This window comes from Apodemus sylvaticus, chromosome 1 (assembly GCF_947179515.1).
Source record: "Apodemus sylvaticus chromosome 1, mApoSyl1.1, whole genome shotgun sequence".
NCBI lineage: Eukaryota > Metazoa > Chordata > Mammalia > Rodentia > Muridae > Apodemus > Apodemus sylvaticus.
The window spans coordinates 105833951-105858394 of NC_067472.1; the positions used below are offsets into that span (position 1 = coordinate 105833951).

Genomic DNA, 24444 nt, shown 5'->3' on the forward strand with positions numbered 1-24444 from the left:
GATGAGCAATCTTAGGACGGCTTCAGCCTAACTTGGTTTCTTCCTGGTTGCCAGTTGCTGGTCCTGATCCTAAAGTGTGGAATGCAGACCAAATAAAGAGTTGTCTTAAGGCCAACTGTAGATGCTGACAGTGAAACAAAACATTGCCACTTCCATTGTAGCTGGAAGTGCTGCAAGGCCAGAGAGGAAGACCAGTGGGTAACAGTCAATGACTTCTGTCTGCTCTCTTCAGCCAGAAGCGTTCTGAGTGGGCCGTAGTGACTCAGTGGAAGATTTGTGTTGCTCTGAAGCTACTTACTCGAAAGTTATTTCTGAAATGAAATACTGTCAGTGACCATTTGCGTAAGCAGTTATTCTAGTTAGTTTTTAATAGCTCCTATCTCCACATGGTTTCTGCGTTTCCTTTTCAAGTTGAGGTGATACACTGAAGAAGAAAAAGGAAGCCAGAAGCTCCCCCTGATCCCCAAACCAGTCATTCTACCCCACTCATATGCTGAGTTCCTGTAATACGAAGAATGAAGAGGGCTTCCAGGGAACTTTCTCCCACGCCCATAACAAAGCACTAGGACATAAAATGTTTTCTTTATTAGGAAAAGCTGGGGAACTCTGCCTCCTGTCTGACCCCTGAGAAGGCTGAGGAGGCTCCCATCCACCCCATGCACTGTGCATTACAGTCATGTGAGACAGGCACATTGGCACTCACTGCAGACCAAGAGGTGGACTATTCCCAGTAATATGCTATGCAGACTGTTCCCAAACATTTGCTGTGTCGCTCCCTGATCTACATTGGTGTTTGTAGAAGTGAGAAACAAATGGATGCGAAGGAGCAGGAGTTACAGGAGTGAGAGGCTTGCCTATCCCTACTCACCTGTTAAAGCCTGGCACACTGGCGAGGAGAGTGCCAAGAAATGGTTGGCAATGCATGGCTGGTAGCTCTGTGCTGTTCATAGCTACTGCTACTCGAACTTGGTCAGGGGACCTTCTGGTTTCCATGGGCAGTGAGGTTATTACTCTTTGCTGGAGAGTAAGAGGTGGATAAAAACAAGTGTAGATGCTAGGCAGTGGAGGTACACACCTTGAATTCTAGCACTCCAGAGGCAGAGGCTGCCAGATCACTGAGTTCAAGGCTACCCTGGTCTATATATTGAATTCTAGGTCAGCAAAGGCTATGCAGAGAGACCCTGTCTAAAACCAAACCAAAAAACAAAAACCCAAACAAAAAAGCAAGTGTGTTGCGTATGATGTGATAGAATGCGATTGGTTGACAACTAGCTTCCTGACTAACCACAGGCCAAAGTTATTTCTCCACACTGCCTAGTTCATAACCCAAATGAGAGTTTTATATAACTTTTTTTATGATCAGTCTAATTCTTAAGTTCCTTAATTTTATGTTAATGTGAAAAGACACCTAGAAGGCAGAGTTTGAAAATGAGGTTTGACACTGACAATCTTCTACGCACTTCTCTCCTTAGGTTTAGTGCCATACAGTGTGCAGCTGCGGTCCCCAGAGCTCCTGCAGAATCCGCATCTTCCAGAAAGTGTGAGCAATCAAATGTTCAAGCAGCTTGTGAGACACAAGCCACAGAGCTGACTACCAATGGCCATGGCCCACCTGCCTCCAAACAGGCTTCCCAGCAGCCCAAAGGAATTATGGGAATGTTAATCTCCAAAGCTGCTGCTAAAACTCAAGACACCAACAAGGAAACCAAAACAGAGGCCCGAGAAGTAACAAGTGTAAGTCTTCTGACCAGCAGGCCGTTTGTATGTGACAGGATGGGGATCTAGGGAAGCCTTCCTGGCTTGCATGCTAGCCTGTTTGTGGGCAGGTCTCATGATTACTTCCAAGTTGTCTGCTGTAGTTTGAACAGTTATAGTTATTTGAAGTCTTGCTATCAGGTCTAGGTTGACCTTAAACTCAGGCTTCTCTTTCCTCTGCCTCTCTAGTGCTGGGAAGAAGCACAAGCCCCGTGCCTAATGTAGTTTGAGTCATATTTTAGTTAATGTTTAATGTATCTTCTCAAAGCCCGTTTTCCCCATAATACTTCTTACCGAGATTGGATTCTCTTTCTATAAAATGGTGATACCTGGCTTGTACATTAATAAGATTGTTGTGACAGCCATTGAAATAATGTACATAAAAATCTCCCTGAGGACCTGCCAGTTCGAGGAACTGTGTATCAGCAGAGCCCATGGCTTGGTTTTGCTGCATGCATCTTCCTTCCTGCACATTTAACATTCCTGCTCCGGTTCATGCTTTTTATTCTTGTCTTCATTCTTCATTTGTTTCTCTTGGCTTTTCATTGCTCAGTAATCTGAACTAACTTAAGGGTGTTAAAAAAATAACTGTTTTGGTTTGTTGGTACATGGCTGTTATCCCAGCATTCAGGAAGTTGAGGCTACATGATGAGCTCTATCTCAAAAAGAAAATAAGAGAAAAATACAAAAATACTGCTTTAAAAATCAAGAAAGTGCAGTTTTGTTCATATTGATTCTTCATATCATTGTTTTCAAGCTTCTGCTTTGGGAAAAAGAGGGAAGATGGGAAACATTACACACTGAGTCCCTTCTGTGCACTCACAGCCGGGTCTTCGTGGAAAGCCCACTCACCCAGTTTGATTCGGGCCACTTTCTGTTTGTATGGGTAAGACTTGAGCCCAGACGTGTGAGAGAATTTGCCTGCAGGTTATATTGCTATGAAATGATAGATACAGGATTCAGATTTATTTCTGATAATTAAAAATACTTTACTCTCTTTCCCATTGTTTACCATATAACTCCTGACTTAATTCTTTTAATACAAGTGGTTTTTAAATGTGCTCAAGAAAAGCTCAGATGTATTCACAAACTCTATACATGGGAAGCAAGCTTTGGGAATTAGAACTGGAGGCTGGTGATCTGGATTCCTGTCCTAGGTTCCTGGAGCTAACATCTGCACATTTTGCCCTGATCTATAGAGTCAGTGCTGTTAATATAGATTTGGTACTGGCAAGGTGGGAGGCTTTGTTTTTGGGGCAGCTCTTCACCTGGCCCATGGTGACTTTGATCTTGCTATGTAGCTGAGGATGGCCATGAACTCCTGATCCTCCGAATTCCACCTCCCATGTTCTGGAATGACAGTCTTGTATGTCATGCCTAGCTTTTAGTGTGCTGTGTTGATAGAGATTGATTGAGGCAATGCACTCCAAAATAGCCTAAAGATTAAAGAAAATTTAAAGCTGTTTTCTTTTTTATGCTTTTAGGCATCTTCTGCTGGAGGCAAAGCACCAGGAAAAGGGAATGTGATGAGCAACTTCTTCGGAAAAGCCGCCATGAGTAAGCATGTTCTTCATGTTCTTGACCTCACAGGTGACCGTCAGTCACTGTCGCAGCACAGAGGCTGAGCTGGAGACCGCTAGGCTAGGTTTCGCCTCTCCAGACATTCCTTCTTCCTAACATTCACAGTGTGCTGTTGTACACACCGCTGTATTGATGAAAGTAACCAGCCACTCAGAGCCACTCAGGAGACTTTCTGGGTGTACTTCAGAGCTCTTGGAGAGCACTTTACACTAGTTCTGCTTTTACTTTTTGCCTTAGAAAGAAAATAAAATAATCACACTTTGTGGAACTTTTGAAAATGGGTGATTAAAATGAGAGAATGGCTGCCTGTCTGGAGTTACACCTAACACCGTGGATATCAGTGTGCTCGCTCGGTGTGATCCTAACTACTGTTGTCTCCCCAGGGACCACAAAAAGAAAGATTTTGCCTTTCTTAAGTTGGTCTTTAAGATTACCCACAGCACTAAATTACATATGAATATAGGCAGTGATAGTCAGGCCATTTAAATGCATCCTTTTTTTTTTTTTTTTTTTGGAGGAAGGAAAGATTTCTTATTTAAGTAAGAATTCTTTCTTAATTGGAAAGAGCCAATAGTCACATTATTTTTATACTTCTCATATCAAGTGCTCATCCCCTGGGGGTACGTGGCAAAACACCCAAGAAGAGTGGAGGAACCACAGGCAGGGTGCTTACACACAGATCTGTGGCCTTTTGTTGCATGCCTATCCAAGCAAAATTAATGTGAATTCTGCTTTTCCATGACGGTCGGTCAGTACACGAGGAGGATTGGAGTGATGGTGTTTTATTTGCTGTGGAGGCTCTCAGAATGTTTTTCATTATGAGAGTAGAAAGTGTGGTACTTGGAAGGTATTCAGAAGCATGTGGTGCTGGAACAGTGCATCAGAGGTCCCTGTTTCTGTGAACACACATCACAGTCTTAGCCTGTATGCCTGGTACGGGCACATGGATTCAGTCCCACGCCATTTCTTAACAATTCTGATGCTTTTGTTGTTGTTTCGTGTGTTTGTAACCTTAAGATTCAGTGAAAAATTTTAGTTGCTTAAAATTGTTTTTTATTATTTGTATGTGTGTATATCTGTGGGGATATGTTCACATAAGTACAGTTTACCATGGAAGCCAGAAGATGTGGGATCCTCTGGAGCTGGAATTACAGGCCATTGTGAGCTACCTGCCATGGATGCTGGGAAGGGTTGTTAGAACACGGCGTAACTGCTAAGCTAAGCTACTATAGTCCAAAGTAAAGAATTTTTTGCTTGTTGTTTTAACATATGTAAGATATGTGAATATTTGCTATTAGTGAAAAAAAAGTCAAATTACAAAATGTTATGTATGTGAGTATACTGTTGCAGTCTTCAGACACACCAAAAGAGGGCATTGGATCCCATTAGAGGTGGTTGTGAGCCACCATGTGGTCACTGGGAATTGAAATCAGGACCTCTGGGAGAGCAGTCGGTGCTCTTAACCTTTGAGCCATCTCTCCAGCTCCAAATTACAAAATGTTAATTGAATACCTACTATGTGCTTCTCACTATTGCACATTGGTGATAGAATGGGAAAAAAAAAATCTTTCCCCATAGATAGATGCAGACAATGATAGTTTACTTAGCCTTTAAAAGGATGAAATTCTATTGCTTGCAAAATATTCACTTTCCTAGTCTATTTAGGGGTTTTAGTGGGAAAGTTTGAAACTCACAGATAACCACAGAATTGAAAATTGATGCAATGATACCAACACTGGGCTAGTTTAGGTTTCCCACACAAACCGTCAAAAATATGAATAGGTTGCATTGTACATTCTGACCCATTATCTATACTATCAAAGAATATGTGTGCTTTTAACAGCTATTGTACTAGCTAGCACATATCAGCTAAGACTAAGATAGGTGGTTTTCATATGATAGATGGATTAAGCAATTTCAGCATTCTAATTGTATGTTGTGACCTTGCCTATTAAAAACTGTCACTGGGTTTGCACGAGGCTAGATTACGCATTACAGGGTTTTGTTGACTGGATCTTTCTTGTCCTACATGGCTGCTTGTGTGTGTTGTGGTGCCTCAGCTTAATGTGGAGACCCACATCAGGGCTTGAACGGACTGAGGCTCGTATCAGAGCTTACTTTTCTTCTCAGTGATACCTTGGGTGGTTCACTTAATGCTTGTGCCTGAGAGCAGTTTTGTAAATATTCCAGTTCTCAAAGAGAAAAATTACTTTTTGGACTTGTCCAGAGGGAAGCAGGATTTGAATTAATTCAGTTTTACCATTGAAGGTGGTAGTGCGATAGGAGTATCTAGGCATTCAAAGGTAGACTGCAGGGTTTAGAGAGAGAATACAGGGCTCAATAGTTAAAAGCCCTGGCTGCTTCTCTAAAGACCCAGGTTCAATTCCCAGCACTCACATGGTGGCTCACAACCATCTCTAACCTGCACTCCCAGGGGATCTAATGCTTTCTTCTGGCCTCCACAGGCACTAGGCATGCATGTGGTGCACAGATAATATACATTGAGATAAAATACCCATACAAACAAAATAAGTAATATCTTAAGGTAGAATAGAAAAGATGAATTTAGCCGTCACCCGTTTTTAAGCTGTACTCTTGAACACCATGATTGTGCAGCTCTGTTTCTCTGTTTTAAATTAAGATGAACTTGGGGCTGCCATGCCTGATGACCCAAGTTTGATCCCTGGGATTTGCATGTTCATGGGAGAATACATAGCCTCTAAGCTTTTTACATGTACTGTGGCATGCACACACCAAGCATACATACAATAAAGAAAGAGATGTAATTTAAAAAAATTAAAGGCCCAAAGCTGAATTTGGTATTTTTAGTTCAGGCTTCTGCTTGCTGTCATTTAGAGCTGTGGTGTAATGAGAGATTAGTGGGGAGCAGAAATAAAGATTGCACATGTTTTCATACTCAGCTGTGCTCTCCTTTAGGACAGGGACTTTTTTATCCTTTGCTCCTAGCATGTTACCTGGCACATAGTGGGCTGTCACAGAATGATGGATTAATATTGTACGATGGGTTATATATTATCTGCTATACTTTATTTGTAGGTAAACTTAAAGTAAATTTGGATTCAGAACAAGCAGTAAAGGAAGAAAAAACAGTGGAGCAACCTCCAGTGTCTGTCACTGAACCAAAGCTGGCAGCTCCCCCAGCTCTGAAGAAATCCAGCAGAAAGTCAGAGCCTGTGAAGATGCAGCAGAAAGAAAAAAGGTGCTGGGAAAATTTTGTCCCCTGGGGGAGGGAGAGGGTGTCTTGTGGAGGTGAGATGGTTGGCTTGGGCGCTCTGCACACGCAGTGTTCAGCTCAGCGTTGTTCCTACTTAATGCTTCCAGGGTGTAACTGTCCAGGGAGAATGGAGACAGAAGCCCCCGGCTCAGCCAGAGTCAGGGCAGCTGGTTTGGGGGATTTAGGATCCAAGGGTATATTTTGTCCCCATTGATACAAGTTGGTTGCCTTTGCCTCCAGAATTCAGTTTAAATGTGTAGACACTGTGTGTGTGTGCACGTGTGTTTCACATCAAATTACCCAGTGAGAAGTTACTGTTTCCAGTCCAGTTTAAGAGAAGAAGTTCTTTGTTTTTTTTTTATATCAATGAGTTTATTTTTCAAGTGGTAAAATGTAATTAGAAAAGAAAATAAAAAGCACACAAGCTGTTAAAAATGGATCCAGGAGTTTGAGACACTACCTCATAGCTGGTAGGAATTAGTCTGTTGAAAGAAATTCTAAAGGACACTGTCAGCACTGATAGGCCCACAAAGAACCAGCTTTTGTGGGAAAGTTGGAGCAACAAAATAGTGACATTTCAGAGGGGCAAGGCTCTGTCCAGTGGGCCCTCCCTCTTGGGAACACATGGTGTATGTGGATTAAAATGTCCCCAGCCATGATCCTAACACTGACTGTCAGACACTGTTACCAGGCACGTACTCAGTATTTCACCATTAAATAACAAGTCAAGTGTAGGTTGTTAGGTGTCCTTTACCAGGTCAAGGATTTTTTTTCTCTATTCCAGGTTTGCTGAGAGGCTTTTATTCATCAGTTTCTGCTAATATGCTGGATTATAGTAATTGACATGAAAATGTTAAACTAGCCTTGCATTCTTGGGAGTAGCTCCCTAGTCATATTTATTTACTTTACACACTGCTAGATGAGTTGATATAACCATAGAGGGAAGAGGTTGTTTTTATATTTTTGAGAGTATCTATATCCTCAAATACCTATATTTTGTATCATCTGTTTTCTTTCCTGGTAATTGGCTAGGTTTAGTATCAATCTTGTGTTAACATCATAAATTAAAAGGAGTTTCCCAATTTCCAAAGAACTTTGTGGACTTTATTTTATATTTTTATGTTTATTGTCTGGGTGTGGGGGGCGGTGAACATGCCATGGCACAGAAGGCATACTGTGGGATTCAGTTTCTGCTTCCGCCACGTGGGCCTGAGCGAGCACTTAGTTCATTAGATTTGGCAGTAAGCACCTTGATCTGCTGAGCCATCTCTGGCCCTATGTAGATATATTTCCAGTACATTTAAATATATGATAAAATCTGTCAGTGAATCTGGGCCTGGATTTGCTTTATAGGAAGGATTTTTATTTTTGGGTATGAGAACTTCTTTAAATAGTGTTATTCAAATTTTCTAGTTCTTTTTGGATTGGTTTTGAGTAAGTTGTGCTTTTAAAGGAATTTATTTCCTCCAAGTGCCTGAGCTTATTAAAGTTGTTCATAATGCAGTCTTGTTTTTAGAGTATTTATAAACTGTATAGTTAAAACTGCAGATTCCTTTATTCTCTATTCTTACTTGGAAATACATGTTTTTCCTCTTTTTAAAAAGGCTTATTAATCTTTTCTCTTTAACAGAACAACTTTAGGCTTTTAAATTTTTCTTTCTTTTCTATTTCATTCCTTTCTGCTAATATGTTTATTTCTTTTGGCTTATGCTGGGTTTATTTTATTTTTTTCCCTAGCTAAAGTAGAAAAAAAATGATGTTCAAAATTAAATAAGACAGGTACTCAATGTCAAAAAGACCCTGGTTTACATGTCCGTATGTCTGTAACACAATAGGCCCTTAGTTATTTATTGATTAAGTGAATGCTGTAATGTAAAGAGCAGACAGAGACGCTGAGTACTGTCAAGACAGAGTCTAGGTTTTTATTACATCATTAGGATGACTTTATGGTCTTGTCTAACTTTGTTCAGTGTTCTTTCACTTTAGAATAGTTGACTTCCCTTCCTACCTGTTGAATATATGCTTAGCTTTAACAGTCATGTTCCACAAAGTTACTTGTCCATTAAATGCTATCATGTTGTACATGACCGCTAGTGCCTTTGGCCAGAGCATGCTCATCGTTTGAAGTAAGGTTTCACTGTGAGGCCCAGGTTGGCCTTAGTCTTAGAATCCTTTCTGTTGAGATTATAGACATGTGCCTGCCAGAACTTCTTGAGAGCTTTCTTTCCTGGTCTTTGCATTATGATTGTTTGGCTGCTTATTAATTGTGTATTAAAAGACTAAAAGGGGGCTGGAGAGATGACTCAGCAGTTAAGAGCACCAACTGTTCTAGTTCAATACCCAGCGGCCACATGGTGACTGACAACCATCTGAAATGGGGTCTGGTGCCCTCTTCTGGTGTGTCTGAAAAGAGCAATGGTGGTGTGCTCATCTGTATAAAATAGATAAATCTTTAATACACGCAAACAAAGACTAAAAGGCTAATTAGGGGAGTTGTGGTGCATCTGGAGGACTCTATATAAACTAGCCTATGGAGAACTGGGATACCTTTTATTCTGGCTGTCCTATAGTCGTAGTTATAACAGTATATATCTCCAAAGAACCAATCTTCTCACTGTGTGTGGTGGTTAACCATTTAGGAGACAGAGGCAGCAGATTTCTGTGAGTTTGAGACTAGCCTGGTCTATATATTGAGTTCTAGGACAACCCGCATTACATAGAACCCTGTGTCAGCCCTTTAATCTCAGCACTCAAGGCAGAGAGGTAGGTGGAACTCTGAGTTGGAAGCCAGCCTGGTCAACAGAACAAGTTCCAGGATAGCAAGGGCTACACAGAGAAAGCCTATCTCAGAAAAACAAACAAAAAGCAACTGTGTGTCAAACAAACAGAAAAGGAGTTAAATCTTTCCCTGCATATTATTTCCACCTCTGGAGTTAAGACTGTGGGCTCTAAAAGAAGCTGCATAAGAACATATGCATACGTAAACATGTGTCCTGTGTAACGGCCTTAATTCCTTCCTGGACAGCAGCAGGGGCAAGCGTGCAGCAGATGGATCTGATGAGGAAGCAAAGGAAACGGAAACCCTGAAGAAAAGGAGAAGAAGAATCAAGCTTCCTCAGTCCGAGAGCAGCGAAGACGAAGGTAAGCACTGCTAATGGCTTTTCTTATGGGATCATGTCTTGGTTCATGCTCAGGGACCTCAAAATGTCACTTGTTCTGGACTACAATGAAAGCAGCAGTTCTTTTTTTTTTTTTTATTCGATATATTTTTTATTTACATTTCAAATGATTTCCCCTTTTCTGGCTCCCCGCTCCCCGAAAGTCCCATAAGCCCTCTTCCCTCCCCCTGTTCCCCCATCCACCCCTTCCCACTTCCCTGTTCTGGTATTGCCCTACACTGCTGCACTGAGCCTTTCCAGAACCAGGGGCCACTCCTCCGTTCTTCTTGGACATCACTTGATGTGTGGATTATGACTTGGGTATAATCCAAGTTTCTAGGCTAATAGCCATTTATCAGTGAGTGCATACCATGATTGATCTTTTGAGACTGGGTTACCTCACTTAATATGATGTTCTCCAGCTCCATCCATTTGTCAAAGAATTTCATGAATTCATTGTTTCTAATGGCTGAATAGTACTCCATTGTGTAAATATACCACGTTTTTTATATCCATTCCTCCGTTGAGGGACACCTGGGTTCTTTCCAGCTTCTGGCTATTATAAATAGGGCTGCTATGAACATAGTGGAGCATGTATCCTTATTACATGCTGGGGAATCCTCTGGGTATATGCCCAGGAGTGGTATAGCAGGGTCCTCAAGAAGTGACATGCTCAGTTTTCTGAGGAACCGCCAGACTGATTTCCAGAGTGGTTGTACCAATTTGCATTCCCCCCAGCAGTGGAGGAGTGTTCCTCTTTCTTCACATCCTCGCCAATACCTCCAGTCTCCTGAGTTTTTAATCTCCTGCCATTCTGACTGGTGTAAGGTGAAATCTCAGGGTTGTTTTGATTTACATTTCCCTAATAACTAAAGATGTTGAGCATTTTTTAAGATGCTTCTCAGTCATCTGAAGTTCTTCAGGTGAAAATTCTTTGTTTAGCTCTGTACCCCATTTTTTAATAGGGTTATTTGGTTTTCTGGGGTCTAACTTCTTGAGTTCTTTGTATATATTGGCTATTAGCCCTTGTCAGATGTAGGGTTGGTGAAGATCTTTTCCCAATTTATGGGTTGGCAATTTGTCCTTTTGATGGTGTGCTTTGCCTTACAGAAACTGTAATTTTATGAGGTCCCATTTGTCAATTCTTGATCTTAGAGCATAAGCTATTGGTGTTCTGTTCAGGAACTTTCCCCCTGTATCAATGTTCTCAAGGGGATTCCCCAGTTTCTTTTCTCTTAGCTTCAGAGTGTCTGGTTTTATGTCGAGGTCCTTGATCCATTTGGAGTTGAGCTTAATACAAGGAGATAAGGATGAATCAATTCGCATTCTTCTGAAAGCAGCAGTTTTGGCAAAGAAAGAACGTTTTTCATTGAAATCTACTTTAGTCTTTTGATCAGAATAGTGAATATTTGGTAACTTGTGAAAAATGTATGAAAGAGAAAGTGTGAATACTGGTGCGCACCATAGTAAGCTTTCTTTTCTCTTTAAGGCTGCTGTTCCTTTGGCTCTTTATGTACATATTGTTCATGTACACCACATACATGTGAACATGTGCGTGTACTTCTTCCACTCACAAAGCTATTAAGACTGGATAGTCTAGTGGTATCAAAAGTGCCAGCTCTGAATTGAGTTCCTGTGGTTAATTGTAGCCCACAAAATAATAATAATACCCTCAAGCTATTAGGGATGTGTTTGCTGTGGGGAAAGAGCGGAAAGAAATTGATGTCTGTGAGCAGCACATGACAACAGGTAACAGCAGAGGCCCTAGGTTCTTTCCCTGCCATTTTGGCATCTGACTAAATCATTGTATTCTAAAACTTCTGTCTGAAAAGCCATCAGGGTTTTGTTTTGAACCTTTATATTTGTGTTCCACTGACTATAATAGCTTGGTCTGCCATGTCAGGTTAGGCAATAGCAGATGCGCCACAGGCATGCAGTGATGGCAGGAACTCCAGAGTCACACAGACCTGGGTTTAAGACTTCCTGTACTGCTTCCTGTGTTTTCTGATGTTAGGCAGAGACTTAATTTCTGTGTTTACACCTCCAAAGTTACAATATCACTTCAAACTACAGCTCTTTGTGCACATGAAGACAACACGTCAGAAATGCTAGGACAGCACTTGACACACACACACACACAGTAGTTTTTCACACCTCAGCAAAGCCTCTCCTTCATCCTGGAAGTGTCTTAAGCACCTGTAGTAGTTCTACATAGTTAAATATGCCAGGTCCAGAAAGAAATAGCATTAGTCTTTGTGTTGCTAAGAAGAAATAGTTTTTATACCTGTTAGGTACTTGCTAATGTTTTCAGTCCTTGCAGGTTGTTTGTGGAGAATATTAAACACATGACACACGTACATTGGGTTTTTTTAGGTAATGATAGGTATTGTAAAAATATGTATTGAGTCCTAGGAAGCAGTGATTGCTTTCCAAGAATTGGAATTTCTAGTCTCTGCCAGAGGACTCTTGGACAAACAAGTGGTTGGTTACATTGCTGGTTAGCTGAAGCTAGTTTTCCCAGCAAAGCTGCTTTCCTGAGCTGATGCTTTGCCACTTGAATATTTTTCATCATCGACTATAAATCTATTTCAGATGTACTAGTGCCCAAAGTGTCTGCTATATTTACGTCAGTAAAAGTGTGTTAAGTCAGAAGGTTTGGCTTAATGGTAAAGACTGAATATGGGCAAGTTTTTAAAAAATGTCTTTGAACCTCAGTTATATGAGACAAATAATGATTTGTAGAGTTATTACGAGAATGAGTGGTTAATGTTTATAAAGTAGAAAATGTTGGTTGTTTATCCTTCCTTAAAATATTTAAGTTTAAACAGTCTACATATACACAGTTTTTAAAGTCAGATAAAACAGTTTATAATAATAATCCCTACCATCTGAATCACTGAACTGACTTTTGTTGTCAGCCGTTCTCCCATCTGCCTTCCATCTCTCCAGATGTGTTGAAATCACCTTATTTCTGTGTTCTCTTCCATGGGATTTTGACATTTTATTATTATTGTATGATTCTTTGGGAGGTGGGCAAGTGGAAAGGAGGCAGTGTCTGCAGTCTTCCCTTGACCTACATATTCCTCACCCCTAATTTTATTCAGGAAGAGGGTATTCTCCTTGATTTAAAGCAAACACAGTTGCTGCTTCTCTGCATCAGTGCCAGGACAACTGTGGCATCCCTGCCTCTTAGAGGTGAGACATAGGTAAACACAACATAGGTTGTGTGCAGTGCTAGGAGGGGCCCAAAAGGGAGCCATTGGAATTGTTTCCTTTTGTAAGTCATGTTGCTGAGGAACTAAACGAAAGTACCCAGGTTTATCACTGAGCGCTCAAAACTCCTCTTCTTTGCCTTCCTTGCTGCCTAGCTTTCCTCCACCCACTGAGGTTCAGTTGTCCGGTTAGCCGTTACTTCAGAACATTGAGTTAGTTCTTGGTCCTGGTGTATGACACTTCTCTTAGGCTTCCATCGTGCACTGGCTTCATGAAGCTGGCTTCACAGCTAGGCTGACACTGCACTGCTTCCTTCCATTTCTGTCTCTTGCTCTACTGAGCTTATAAAGTTAGGGCCCATTTCATAGCAAAGGGTCTCAGTTATTGTTTATCCTGCCCCTGTGCTGCCTCACCTCGTTAGTCATTCGGCCACGAACCCTCCACGCTCACGCTTTCTAACACTGACTTGATTAGTTAGAGAAATCAGTTCTAAGATCTGTACAGAGAATTTGAATGTAGCCTGGAGCTTCAGGAAACAGGTGAAACTAAGCAGCTGCCAAGGCCCACGACGAGCATTTCTCTGGTGATTCGGCAGCAGGTCAGGGTTAAGGACAAAGCTCAGGGTAGAGTACTCACTTAGTGATTGCAAGGCCCCAGGTCAGGACCTCAGCTCTGGACAAGCAATGTGTCTGCTCTGGCTCTTCCCCTCCTCTCTGATGGCCTTCTCCCGGACCTCCTTCCCATGGTGCTCCATTGTGGATACCATTTTTCTACTGCATTCTTTCTCTCCTAACTTTTTCTTGACTATGCTCTGTGTAGCAAAGCAAGACTCATCAGTGAAGTCACTAGAAAGAGTCTCATAGAAACTACTAATCAGGTTTGATTGATAGATCTTTCATGGAGATCAGCTTTCAAAGACAGTCTAGGGGTAAGTCATCCTCAGATCTCAGCAGCAAAGATGCTATGGTGCGTTGAGGAGAGCAGGCTGTCTCCACTGCCTTCTGGTGGCAAGTGATAAGAACATGGATGGTTGGGTTAGGAAGCCTGTGAAATCACGCTAATGGGATTAAATCTTGTTATGCGTCATGAGTCTTTGTCAGGTGAAGAAATCTCCTGAAACCTATTTATTCAACTGTATTATGGAGTAAGATCTGTCTGCTAGCTGTGTGAGGGTAAAGTGAAACTCCTGACATATAGTAAGAGATTTGTATCTTTCAGCCATCTTCATGCTCTGATCTTGTAATAAAACCCTTGGCCAAGATAATTCCTAAGGTATTGTCAACTTTAGAAATTCTTTCTTCCCCAGCTGTAATTATGTAAAATTAATGTTTCTTAAAACTAAGTCTCTGACTGCAGAGTCCTTGATTGTCATGGACTGTTTTACTGCTTGTAAAATACCCTTTGATAACCACAAGTTTCAAGGCAGATACAGTGGAAAAGGCAGCATGCCAGTTAGAGCGTGTTGTCTTCATTAAGCCTGTTCTGTTTTCCTAGTCTTTGCAGACTCTCCTGAGATGTATGAAGCAGACTCACCAGCTCCACCTCCTGCAGCTCCACCTCCTGCAGCTCCACCTCCTGATCCTGTGCCAAAACCTGAATCCCCTCTTGTCAAGGTAAACCCACCAGAGTGCTCCATCCTGTGTGTCTTTTCTCTCTCAGGAACCTACAGTCACCATGTTGAATTGTGTGTCAATTACTTCCTCTGTGCTTCACCAGTGCCTGTAGCTGGCTCTATGTCATGGTGCTCCTCCTCAGGTCTGCCAGATGGCGGTACCTCTCCTCTCACCTGAGGGGAGCCGTTGCTTAGGGCATAGCCTTAGGAAGGCTGCACAGGTAGCTCTGGGCAGCTGTTGGGGTTTTTGTGACCATTAACATATGGCTGCTGTGCAGTTGGAATTGTGCAAAAGGAGGACCTGCCTACACCAGGGCAAATTAGGAAAGATAAAAGAAAATAAAATTCAGATTTGTTCTTCAGGGAAAGGACTCGATGAGAAAAACCGCAACAAACAACGACATGCAGTTTTGAATGCTCTTTAGCTGTGGCTTATCCACATCTGTTAGTATGGATGCTGAAATGTTGAGAAGAGACTGCTGATAAGCCTCCTTTTCTTTGTATCCATTAGTTTTCTTTATCCATTCTGTTAAGACTTATATAGATCTCATGCTGTTACATCATAGCCAACAAAATGGGATGAAGGAGACAGTGGAGACAAAAGGAAAGTGACAGTAGTGATGTGTGCTTCTGGCTAAACTAGCAGGGTATGCCAAGGCTGAGCAAAGCAGCAGAGCAAGTGTCTTCTTCACGGGCGCATACTCAAGAGTCCTAAGAACATCTCTGCCCAAGCGTTCCTTATACAGCATGCAGTATATCCTGTCCTTGTCTGTCTTGTCCACTAAGGTCCCAAACCTGTTTGTATTTTTAACCAAGGACATAGATCTTTCCTAAGCATGCTGCTTTTCTTTCTGTAATTGGGAAACTGCCAGTGCATTCAGTAAGCATTATGGCAGTGTGGCAGGGCCGTGTAGAGTTCCTCTGTACCTTTTATCATAATGGCATGTTAAGAAGTGGTTTTTAGCCAGGCGGTGGTAGCGCACGCCTTTAATCCCAGCACTTGGGAGGCAGAGGCAGGCGGATTTCTGAGTTTGAGGTCAGCCTGGGATCTACAGAGAAACCCTGTCTCAAAAAAAAAAAAAAAGAAGAAGAAGAAGAAGAAGAAGAAGTGCTTTTTAGAGACTTGAAATCTTATTTTTCTCTATGGCTTCACAATTTAATATAGTGACTCTCTGATCTTTTAGCGTTCAAGTGGAGAAAGCAAAAGAAAACGAAAGCGTGTACTGAAATCTAAAACCTTTGTGGATGAAGAAGGCTGCATAGGTAAGACCCATGTTTGGATGGAAGCGCTCAGCTCCCCTGCAGAGCAGTCTGTCCCAGATGTGAATGCTCATGGGACTCGCCCATGAAAGCTGCTGCTTTGTGTCTGAGGCCCACACTTACAGAGTACAAAGAACACTGCAGTAGCTTTGTGTGGGCCGCACACCATGAAATAAAGCTCTGAATGTGTGGCATGGAAGCCATCTCTGCTGGAGATTTTCTTGATCTGTGGAATGGAAGAGAACTATCTATTTGCCTCCTGATGGGGCCTTTGTGAAGATTCAGATGAGGTAGCAACACTGTCTCAACGTTGAGAAGCATTCTTTTAAATAGTGATTGTATTAAACATTTCAGTAGTGGAAAGGAAGCTTCCTGCAGATGATTAGACCCTGGAGAGAGTCAAGCCTTTGGTGCCCAGTCCTATTTGTCTTAGGGTATGATTTGATCTCCCTGCTTCCAGTGTGCTCTCCTTGTGCCTGCTCAGACTTTCCACAATTCAGTGGTCTTCGGTGGGTCTTTTGGGATCCAGTACTTGAAGCCTGTTGACACGCTTAGATTCCAGCAGCATGCTCCGCTGTCGGGAAGCAGTTATGGGCTTAGGCTCTGATCCGTTGGGCAGGGGTAGTTCTTTCTCCTTTCTAATGGCACCCCTCATGGAGCAGGCTTCCCAGAGGAGATGCTAATGCCCTATCTTCTTGTTGGTTTGGTTTGGCTTTTGAGACAGGTTTGTGTGAACTCACTCTGTAGACCAGGGTGGCCTCAAACTCAGAGATCCGCCTTCCTCTGCCTCTCAAGTGTTGGGATTAAAGGTGTGCACTACCACCACCAAGTTGCTCTGTCTTTTTTTGATTTTCCTTTTCTTGTTTAAATTTCTCTTTAAAAGATTGGCTGCCTCTGAAGACTCAGGGTGCTCGTTAAGGCTCCTGGAGGCATTGTGTGGGCTGCATGCCCTCTGCTCTTCTCCTACCTCTGTTCTTCTGGCAGGCCTGTCACCGTGACTGCATCTGTACTCAGGGAGTAACTGCATGTGCTGCAGGTCCTCTCTCTGGGCTACTGCTCCTGAAATGTGTGCATTCTTAACTTTGGTGTGTGTTCATGGGCTTGCTTTTTTTCTTTTTTTCTTTTTTTCTTTTTCTTTTTTTTTTTTTTTGCTCTTAGTATTTAATATAATTAGAATGCTTTAGCTATTTGAGGTGTGATTTTTTTTTAATCAAATTAAAAAAGCAAAAGCATCAGTGAGGCTTTTTTTCTCATCCTTACTCTAAAAGAAGGAAGTAAAAGGTATCTTTATGAGAGCTTACCAGGCCTCTGTGGCTAATTATTCATTGCTTTGTTCTGAGCCCTCACATTTTGAGCAGGCCTGGAACACGGGCTTCTTTGCGAGCCTTTCTCCTCACAAGACTCCACACAGACTCAAGGCAGCGATGGCAACTGCTCACATAGCACCTGTTTGAAAGGTTTTTAGTCCAGGTGCAACCTAATGACTCTTGGCTCTGGCTACCAGCCAAAGCTGTGTCTCCTTCACTCTGCTTCACCTGCCCGCACAGGGCTTGCCCTTCGTTGCTAGATTTTGTTTTCTTGAGGGTTTCTAGCAAGGATTATGGTGTTGGGCCCTGAACTAGGTTGGGGTGAATTTCTGATCAAGGAAGGGGTTTCTAAGAGCAAAGAAACTGAATGGAATCTTGTCCACACAGCAGGCTTCTCGGAATGGCAGCCAAGAAAAGTGAGGTGTTCAGCTAACATAGAGGGGCTGTGCTTTGAAGTTCAAATGCTTTTGTCCTGGAGTTTGAGGTAGCTAAGCTGTGACTACAGGAATAGCCCTTTTAAATTTAGATACAGCAAGTGTGCTGCTTGAGACATTTGATTGGTATGGCCTGGCTGGGTTGTAACTTTCCAAGCAATGTACCACAAGAAGTCAACTACGAGACAGTCAGTAGTTTGACCAAGAAGTAATCTTGTGATATGTGATAGTGTAGACATGCTGCCATTTGAATAGAAAATATAGCTGTGAAGTCACACGGTGACTACCAACTCTGACGTCATTTCCTTTCTCTGAACAGCTATTCAGATCTTCCTCACATAAATAAGCCTTACAGCTCAGAATTTTGTCCCATAAATTGAGTTTCATGATGCATGTAACATAGTGCATGTTCTGGGATCATGCTTTCTGGACTGTAGATATTCAATGGGAATGTCTCAAGTTTCTTCCCAAAAAAGTTGACATATTTCTCTAATATTATTAGCTCTGTGAAGCACCTGAAAGTCTTGCCAAAATTGGAATTCTGTATTTTTCTTGTCTTTTTCTTTTCTTCCTTTGTAGGCATGCTTTCACCATATAATTTGGGCTGATCTAATCAGGATTCTCTTACCATTCTCCATGTATACAGATGTCAGGTGCCTGCATCACACCTGACTGAGATGCTGCATTTCTAATGAGATCACCAGAGTCCAAGTCCTCCAGTCTGAGTTACATTTTTAAATCTAGTAACGTCAAAGTGGGTTCTCAGTTCTTGAAAGTGAAGACAAATCCCAAGACCTCCATGGGGAGATACTTGGTGGTTTGCAGCCCTGTGCTGTTCGGTGGATGTAGGATAAGGATGTGCTGCAGATGTAGTGGTCACTTAACCTCCCCAGGGTGTACTGTGAAGAGAGAAAAGTCTTTGCCAAAGACTGCCGGGTGCATCCATATCTGCCGAGAGTGGGTGTACTCTCCATTTTAATGGAGAGGGGGACATTGATTGATCAAGTGTCACCCAGACCATCAATGCTTGTGTCTAGGAATGTGTTTAAAAACAAGTTCTCAGGTTCCACCACAGACCTGCTACAGAGTGTGGAACTTGGAGCTAGAATCCAGCCATGTTCCCATGAGGTCCCCAGCTGACCCAGCGCATGGTCACAGTAAAACAGCCCAGGCTTTAGAACAGAGACTCCCTGGGCCTGTGTCTCTGGAACAGTTTAATCAGTATATTTTAATTAGAAGGAATTATCAATGAATAAGAGTGTAAAACATCGCTGTTCTTTGATAGGGACATTTCACCTTGGCCTTTGATCCTTCGAGCACTTTTATGCATATGGGGCCACTTTTTAGTGAAGAGATGTTTCCCTTCACTGTTTCTGCATCACATGCTGAATCCAGAATGGCTGGGAAAGAATGTGGGTGCTGCTGCTTTAGTTCTCATCTCAGTGGGGTAGCCTGTGTGAGGCCTGTGGCTGGTGCTTATGATGCCGTGGCGTGGGAAGTCTCTCCATCTGATCTGTGAGAACATGCCTGTGCATACTGGGGCTGAGTGTGAACTCTAGCATAGTTCTTTTCCAGGTTTCCATTTGGAAGACTTTGAGGAGTTTTAGTTTTTTATGTGTTTACTGCATACATGTGTGTGTATCACTTATGTTCCTGGTGCCCAAGGAGATTGATCACAAGAAGACATGTGACCCCCCTGGAATTGGCATTTCAGGAGTTGTGAACTTTAATGTGTATTCTGGAGACTGAGCTCAGGTTCTCTGCCGGAGTAGCAAGTGCTCTTGGTGGCATCTCTGCAAGCCCATTTCAGTGGCAGAGGAAAAGCTTTCGACTGATAGGGAGTAAGAGAGCTGGTAACATTGCTTCTTATTGTATCATTGCTGCGCTAAGACTTTGGAATGTATCATCTAGAATGGTTTGTTTGGGGCACTTTTTATCATGATATAGGCTGTAGTAAATCTCAGGTTCACTAGTAGTCACTGGGTTTCAAAGACTGAGCAGTTGAGTAACAAACTGTGGCTTCGCGGTGGTTGATACCTGGGTAGAGAAGGCTGCAAGTGTGCATATGGGAGAGTGCTTAGGCAGAGTTAGACATGGGTAAGTGTGTGGTCATGGAAATAGTGTGCATGTGGGAGAGTGCTTAGGCAGAGTTAGACATGGGTAAGTGTGTGGTCATGGAAATAGTGTGCATGTGGGAGAGTGCTTAGGCAGAGTTAGACATGGGTAAGTGTGTGGTCATGGAAATAGTGTGCATGTGGGAGAGTGCTTAGGCAGAGTTAGACATGGGTAAGTAGTGTGGTCATGGAAATAGTGTGCATGTGGGAGAGTGCTTAGGCAGAGTTAGACATGGGTAAGTGTGTGGTCATGGAAATAGTGTGCATGTGGGAGAGTGCTTAGGCAGAGTTAGACATGGGTAAGTGTGTGGTCATGGAAATAGTGTGCATGTGGGAGAGTGCTTAGGCAGAGTTAGACATGGGTAAGTGTGTGGTCATGGAAATAGTGTGCATGTGGGAGAGTGCTTAGGCAGAGTTAGACATGGGTAAGTGTGTGGTCATGGAAATAGTGTGCATGTGGGAGAGTGCTTAGGCAGAGTTAGACATGGGTAAGTGTGTGGTCATGGAAATAGTGTGCATGTGGGAGAGTGCTTAGGCAGAGTTAGACATGGGTAAGTGTGTGGTCATGGAAATAGTGTGCATGTGGGAGAGTGCTTAGGCAGAGTTAGACATGGGTAAGTAGTGTGGTCATGGAAATAGTGTGCATGTGGGAGAGTGCTTAGGCAGAGTTAGACATGGGTAAGTGTGTGGTCATGGAAATAGTGTGCATGTGGGAGAGTGCTTAGGCAGAGTTAGACATGGGTAAGTGTGTGGTCATGGAAATAGTGTGCATGTGGGAGAGTGCTTAGGCAGAGTTAGACATGGGTAAGTGTGTGGTCATGGAAATAGTGTGCATGTGGGAGAGTGCTTAGGCAGAGTTAGACATGGGTAAGTGTGTGGTCATGAAAATAGTGTGCATGTGGGAGAGTGCTTAGGCAGAGTTAGACATGGGTAAGTGTGTGGTCATGGAAATAGTGTGCATGTGGGAGAGTGCTTAGGCAGAGTTAGACATGGGTAAGTGTGTGGTCATGGAAATAGTGTGCATGTGGGAGAGTGCTTAGGCAGAGTTAGACATGGGTAAGTAGTGTGGTCATGGAAATAGTGTGCATGTGGGAGAGTGCTTAGGCAGAGTTAGACATGGGTAAGTAGTGTGGTCATGGAAATAGTGTGCATGTGGGAGAGTGCTTAGGCAGAGTTAGACATGGGTAAGTGTGTGGTCATGGAAATAGGACACAGGAAGCAAGACAGCGTGGAGTTTAGAATTAGGGGTCTGCGATACAGTTCATATGCAGGGCTCTGGAAGTTAGCTAGTGTACGCTAGAACCCAAGACACAGATGTGGGCAATTAGATGAGAAAGGCCCTAATGACATGGGACACTGGAGGAGTGGCGCCTTTCAGCCCCACCTAGAGGCCATGTGACTGGGGTATTTTCTGGCTGCTTTTCTGGTAAGAAAAAGATGCAAGACAACTTTGGTAAATGGCGCAAGCCACCCATGTCCCTCTTTTTTCCTATTCCAGTGACTGAGAAAGTCTACGAGAGTGAGTCCTGCACAGACAGTGAGGAGGAGCTTAAGGTGAAGCCGGCCTCAGCACACAGACCTCCTCCTGCCGCTGTGAAAAGGGAGCCCAGAGAAGACCGGAAGGGCCCCAAAAAAGGGGCTGCTGCTCTCGGCAAAGCCAACAGACAAGTGTCCATTACTGGCTTCTTCCAGAAAAAGTAAATGCTGTCTCTGGAAGGACTTGGTGGAGAAGACCAAGAAGTATAGACTGTCACTTACTGTGTAAGTTTGCCTAGCTCCTGCCTCTCCTGGACCAAACGCTGCTCTGCCGCCGCGGGATGCGTGCACCACTCCTGTTTTATTCAACCAAAAGGAAGTCACCTGGAAGCAGGAGGAAAAGAATATTTTAAAGGCTGTTACATTGTAATAAGCTTCTAAAGCACAATCTTTGACCTGCCTAGGAGAATTCATTCAAGAATTGTCGCTGGGCCCTACTCGCCCTGTGCCGTGATCCTCTCCTGGTCCTCTGTACTCTGTGAACTTGTGACAAGGTTTTTATTTTATGAATTCTACTGGATGTGTTCACCACTTCTCCACTTTCCCCTCCCTACACCATACTTCTGTCCCCTGACCCCACAAATCTGTTTTCTGTAAATCTTTTTAATTCATGGTCAGATGAGAAGCTAAAGCTAAAATCTTCTGTAATTCCCTATCTCCATCGATGTTGTGAGTGACATTCGGCCCCAGGCTAGGCCAGTGTGTATTGCCCAGTCCCTTCCTCAGGCTCACTGCTTGGGGCAGAGCAGAGATGTGCTGATGTACCCAACCCCCCTAGAAATGACCTAGAGCCACATGGTAGGCACTGGCAGAGCTGTCATGTTGTCAGCACAGGGTATACTTATGTGTGGTTTCTCTCTTCCAAATTTCCCATACCTAGTGAGTGGGACCTATATAGCGAGATGAGAGAGGATTAAAGTAAGAGTGCTTTCTATGTACCAGATACTTTCTCCCTCTTGAGGAGATACAGAGTCCAGAAATGTCAGTTTCCCATCCTGGGAAGGAAGGGAGAACTTAGCACACATTTCTACCCAGATGGTGCTCCTCTGTTTTGTCAAGTTCCTCATTCGCCCAGCAGCAGTACAGGCTCCCCAGGAGGAGTGGGACTGATTGGCTGTATGTACTTTCATCAGTTCTGATAATAACTTTGTCACCTTCCGTTCTGGCTGGGCAGGAGGTGAGCCTGTTCAGGTTGTGTGGCAATGACTTTGCATACTGAGCCATAGGGAAGAGAACAGACTTTACTGCTGGTATGGTTCACCCAGGGGAGATGAGAGGTGTCTGCACCCCCAGATCCCCTCCACCGAGGGCTAGCTTGTGTCATACAATGTAATCAGTTGCCTGCTGTTGAAGGTGGGGTTGGAGCGGCCTTGAGATTTACACAGCTGCTTCAGCAGCCAGGTGTGGGCTTGGGAGATGAGACGTAAGCGGAGCTTGAGGGTGGATGCTTTGTCCATCAAGCCGAGGAAAGGTCGGTGCACTCCAAAACCTTTTCTTAAAAAGTGGCCAAGAGTGGAATGCCTGGCCTTGAGCTTACAGGAACCCTCTGGAGAAGAATCCCCTATTTTAAGTGGTTATTTTTGTCATCGCCTCTAGTCATTTTTTAAATGGGAATGGAAAAGTACAAGGCAGCCATCCAGTCTTTAAAAAAATCTGATTATGGTGGGATTTCTAATAAAACCAAATTTGAATTGGAGCTCTGGTACAAGTTGGAGTCGCATCTTTCAAGGGAGAGTGCAAATCTTCGGGTTTTGTACACAGTGTGCCACCGGGGTTCTGAGCTGCCTGCAGAGTAAGCAGGCGTTGAGGGCTGGCTTTTCTTTGCAGTCTGTGCAGTGCTAACCAGGTTACCCGTGAGTTAAATAAATCCAAGAAGCTGTTTTGAAACAGAGCTTCAAACTGAGTGTCTGATGGGTCTGTTACTTGACAGCCTGGTGGCAGGAGTACAGTTATCCAAATGCTGACCAGGAGCAGGCTGGGTGTCAGTTTATGTTGGTAAAAGCACATACCCATGGTCTGAAATGGACAACTTATTTACTATATTCATCTTTTTAGTCCTGTGGGAAATCTTAGTTTTAGCCAACATTACTTTTCAGTTCATTAGAAGGAAAATCTAGTCCTGATCTTGCATTCTATATTGGTTTGGCTTCATCCCTTGCTGGCTGGGTGATGTTGGGCAAATTTCTGTCTCGAGTTCCTTGACAAAGTCAAACTAAAATGAGCCGTTCGGTGTGGAGCCAAGCTGGTATCTGTAGCCTGAATGTGGTCCACAGCGACAGGCACTGACTGGGTCCTGCTTTTCTCCTGATGGTGAATATAGACAGCGACCAGCTCCTTGAAATGCTACCCAGCACGTGACCCAAATGGTGTCCTCTTGGAGGCCTGGCTTTATACCTGATTAAATGGGGAAGATGGTCATCCTGTCTTATGACAGGTTTTAAAGAGTAGAATTTTCTTTTTATTGAAAGAAATGTTTATAGATAGTGCTTACTATACATTAAAACATTTATTGTGTCTAACAGATGCCAGGCATCTGATCAAAACACAGGAACATACAATATAAACTAGAATGTGTTTCTTCTCTTCACGATCCCGTGGACATGAGTCTATAAATTGGAATTGGAGGGCAGTGAGTGCAATGGTAGATAAGTCAGGTCTGTCAGCACTTTCAAGAAGGTGGGTCTTAGTAAGCTGGGAGGAGAGAGAACCACACAGTCCTTTAAGGACATACATGATTTTACCAAGAAAGGAGAAGGGAGAGGATGTCCAAGGGGAAGGGCATGGCTTTGGGTGTGAAGGAATAGATTGTAGAACTAAAGTTTGTTTCTTATGTGTATGACTGTTTTGTGTGCATGCGTGTGAGTGCTGGAAACTGAACCCTAAACCTCTACAGAAGTAGCAACTGCTCTTAACCACTGAGATATGCCTCCAGCTTCCAGATTGTAGAATTTCAAAATGAGGAAATACATTGAGATGTAAAGTTGGGAACTGCTAAGTAGTTTGGAATTTGCTCATAGATAATGGAGACCAGCTGAAAACCTTTTTTTTTTTTTTTTTTTTTGGTAAATTCCATTAGAAGTCAGTTCTCTGTGATAAGTGACAGCTGGCATGTCCTGTGCTCCTGTATACTGTGAGAGCACATCTGTCAGTAAATGCACACTGTATCTGAAGTCTGCTAGTGGGAGGGTGCTAATGAGATTAGAAATTGTCAAAGCTTTAGCTGCCTCTGCCTCGTTCCT

General features: G+C 43.1%; 1 protein-coding gene across 2 annotated transcripts in view; it reads left to right on the forward strand.

Moving 5' to 3' along the window:
- Window positions 1-22901, forward strand: part of Pold3 (DNA polymerase delta 3, accessory subunit) — a 41486-nt gene extending 18585 nt beyond the window's left edge. The window contains exons 6-12 of one of the 2 annotated variants that reach the window (XM_052157702.1): window positions 1473-1734; window positions 3240-3312; window positions 6394-6556; window positions 9597-9712; window positions 14437-14555; window positions 15739-15817; window positions 21168-22901. In XM_052157702.1, the coding sequence (XP_052013662.1) occupies window positions 1473-1734; window positions 3240-3312; window positions 6394-6556; window positions 9597-9712; window positions 14437-14555; window positions 15739-15817; window positions 21168-21370 (1015 nt within the window). In that variant the 3' untranslated portion in view covers window positions 21371-22901. The remainder of the gene's footprint in view (window positions 1-1472; window positions 1735-3239; window positions 3313-6393; window positions 6557-9596; window positions 9713-14436; window positions 14556-15738; window positions 15818-21167) is intronic. The other variant, XM_052157709.1, reaches the window with a different exon arrangement.
- The last annotated feature ends 1543 nt before the right edge of the window (window positions 22902-24444 follow it).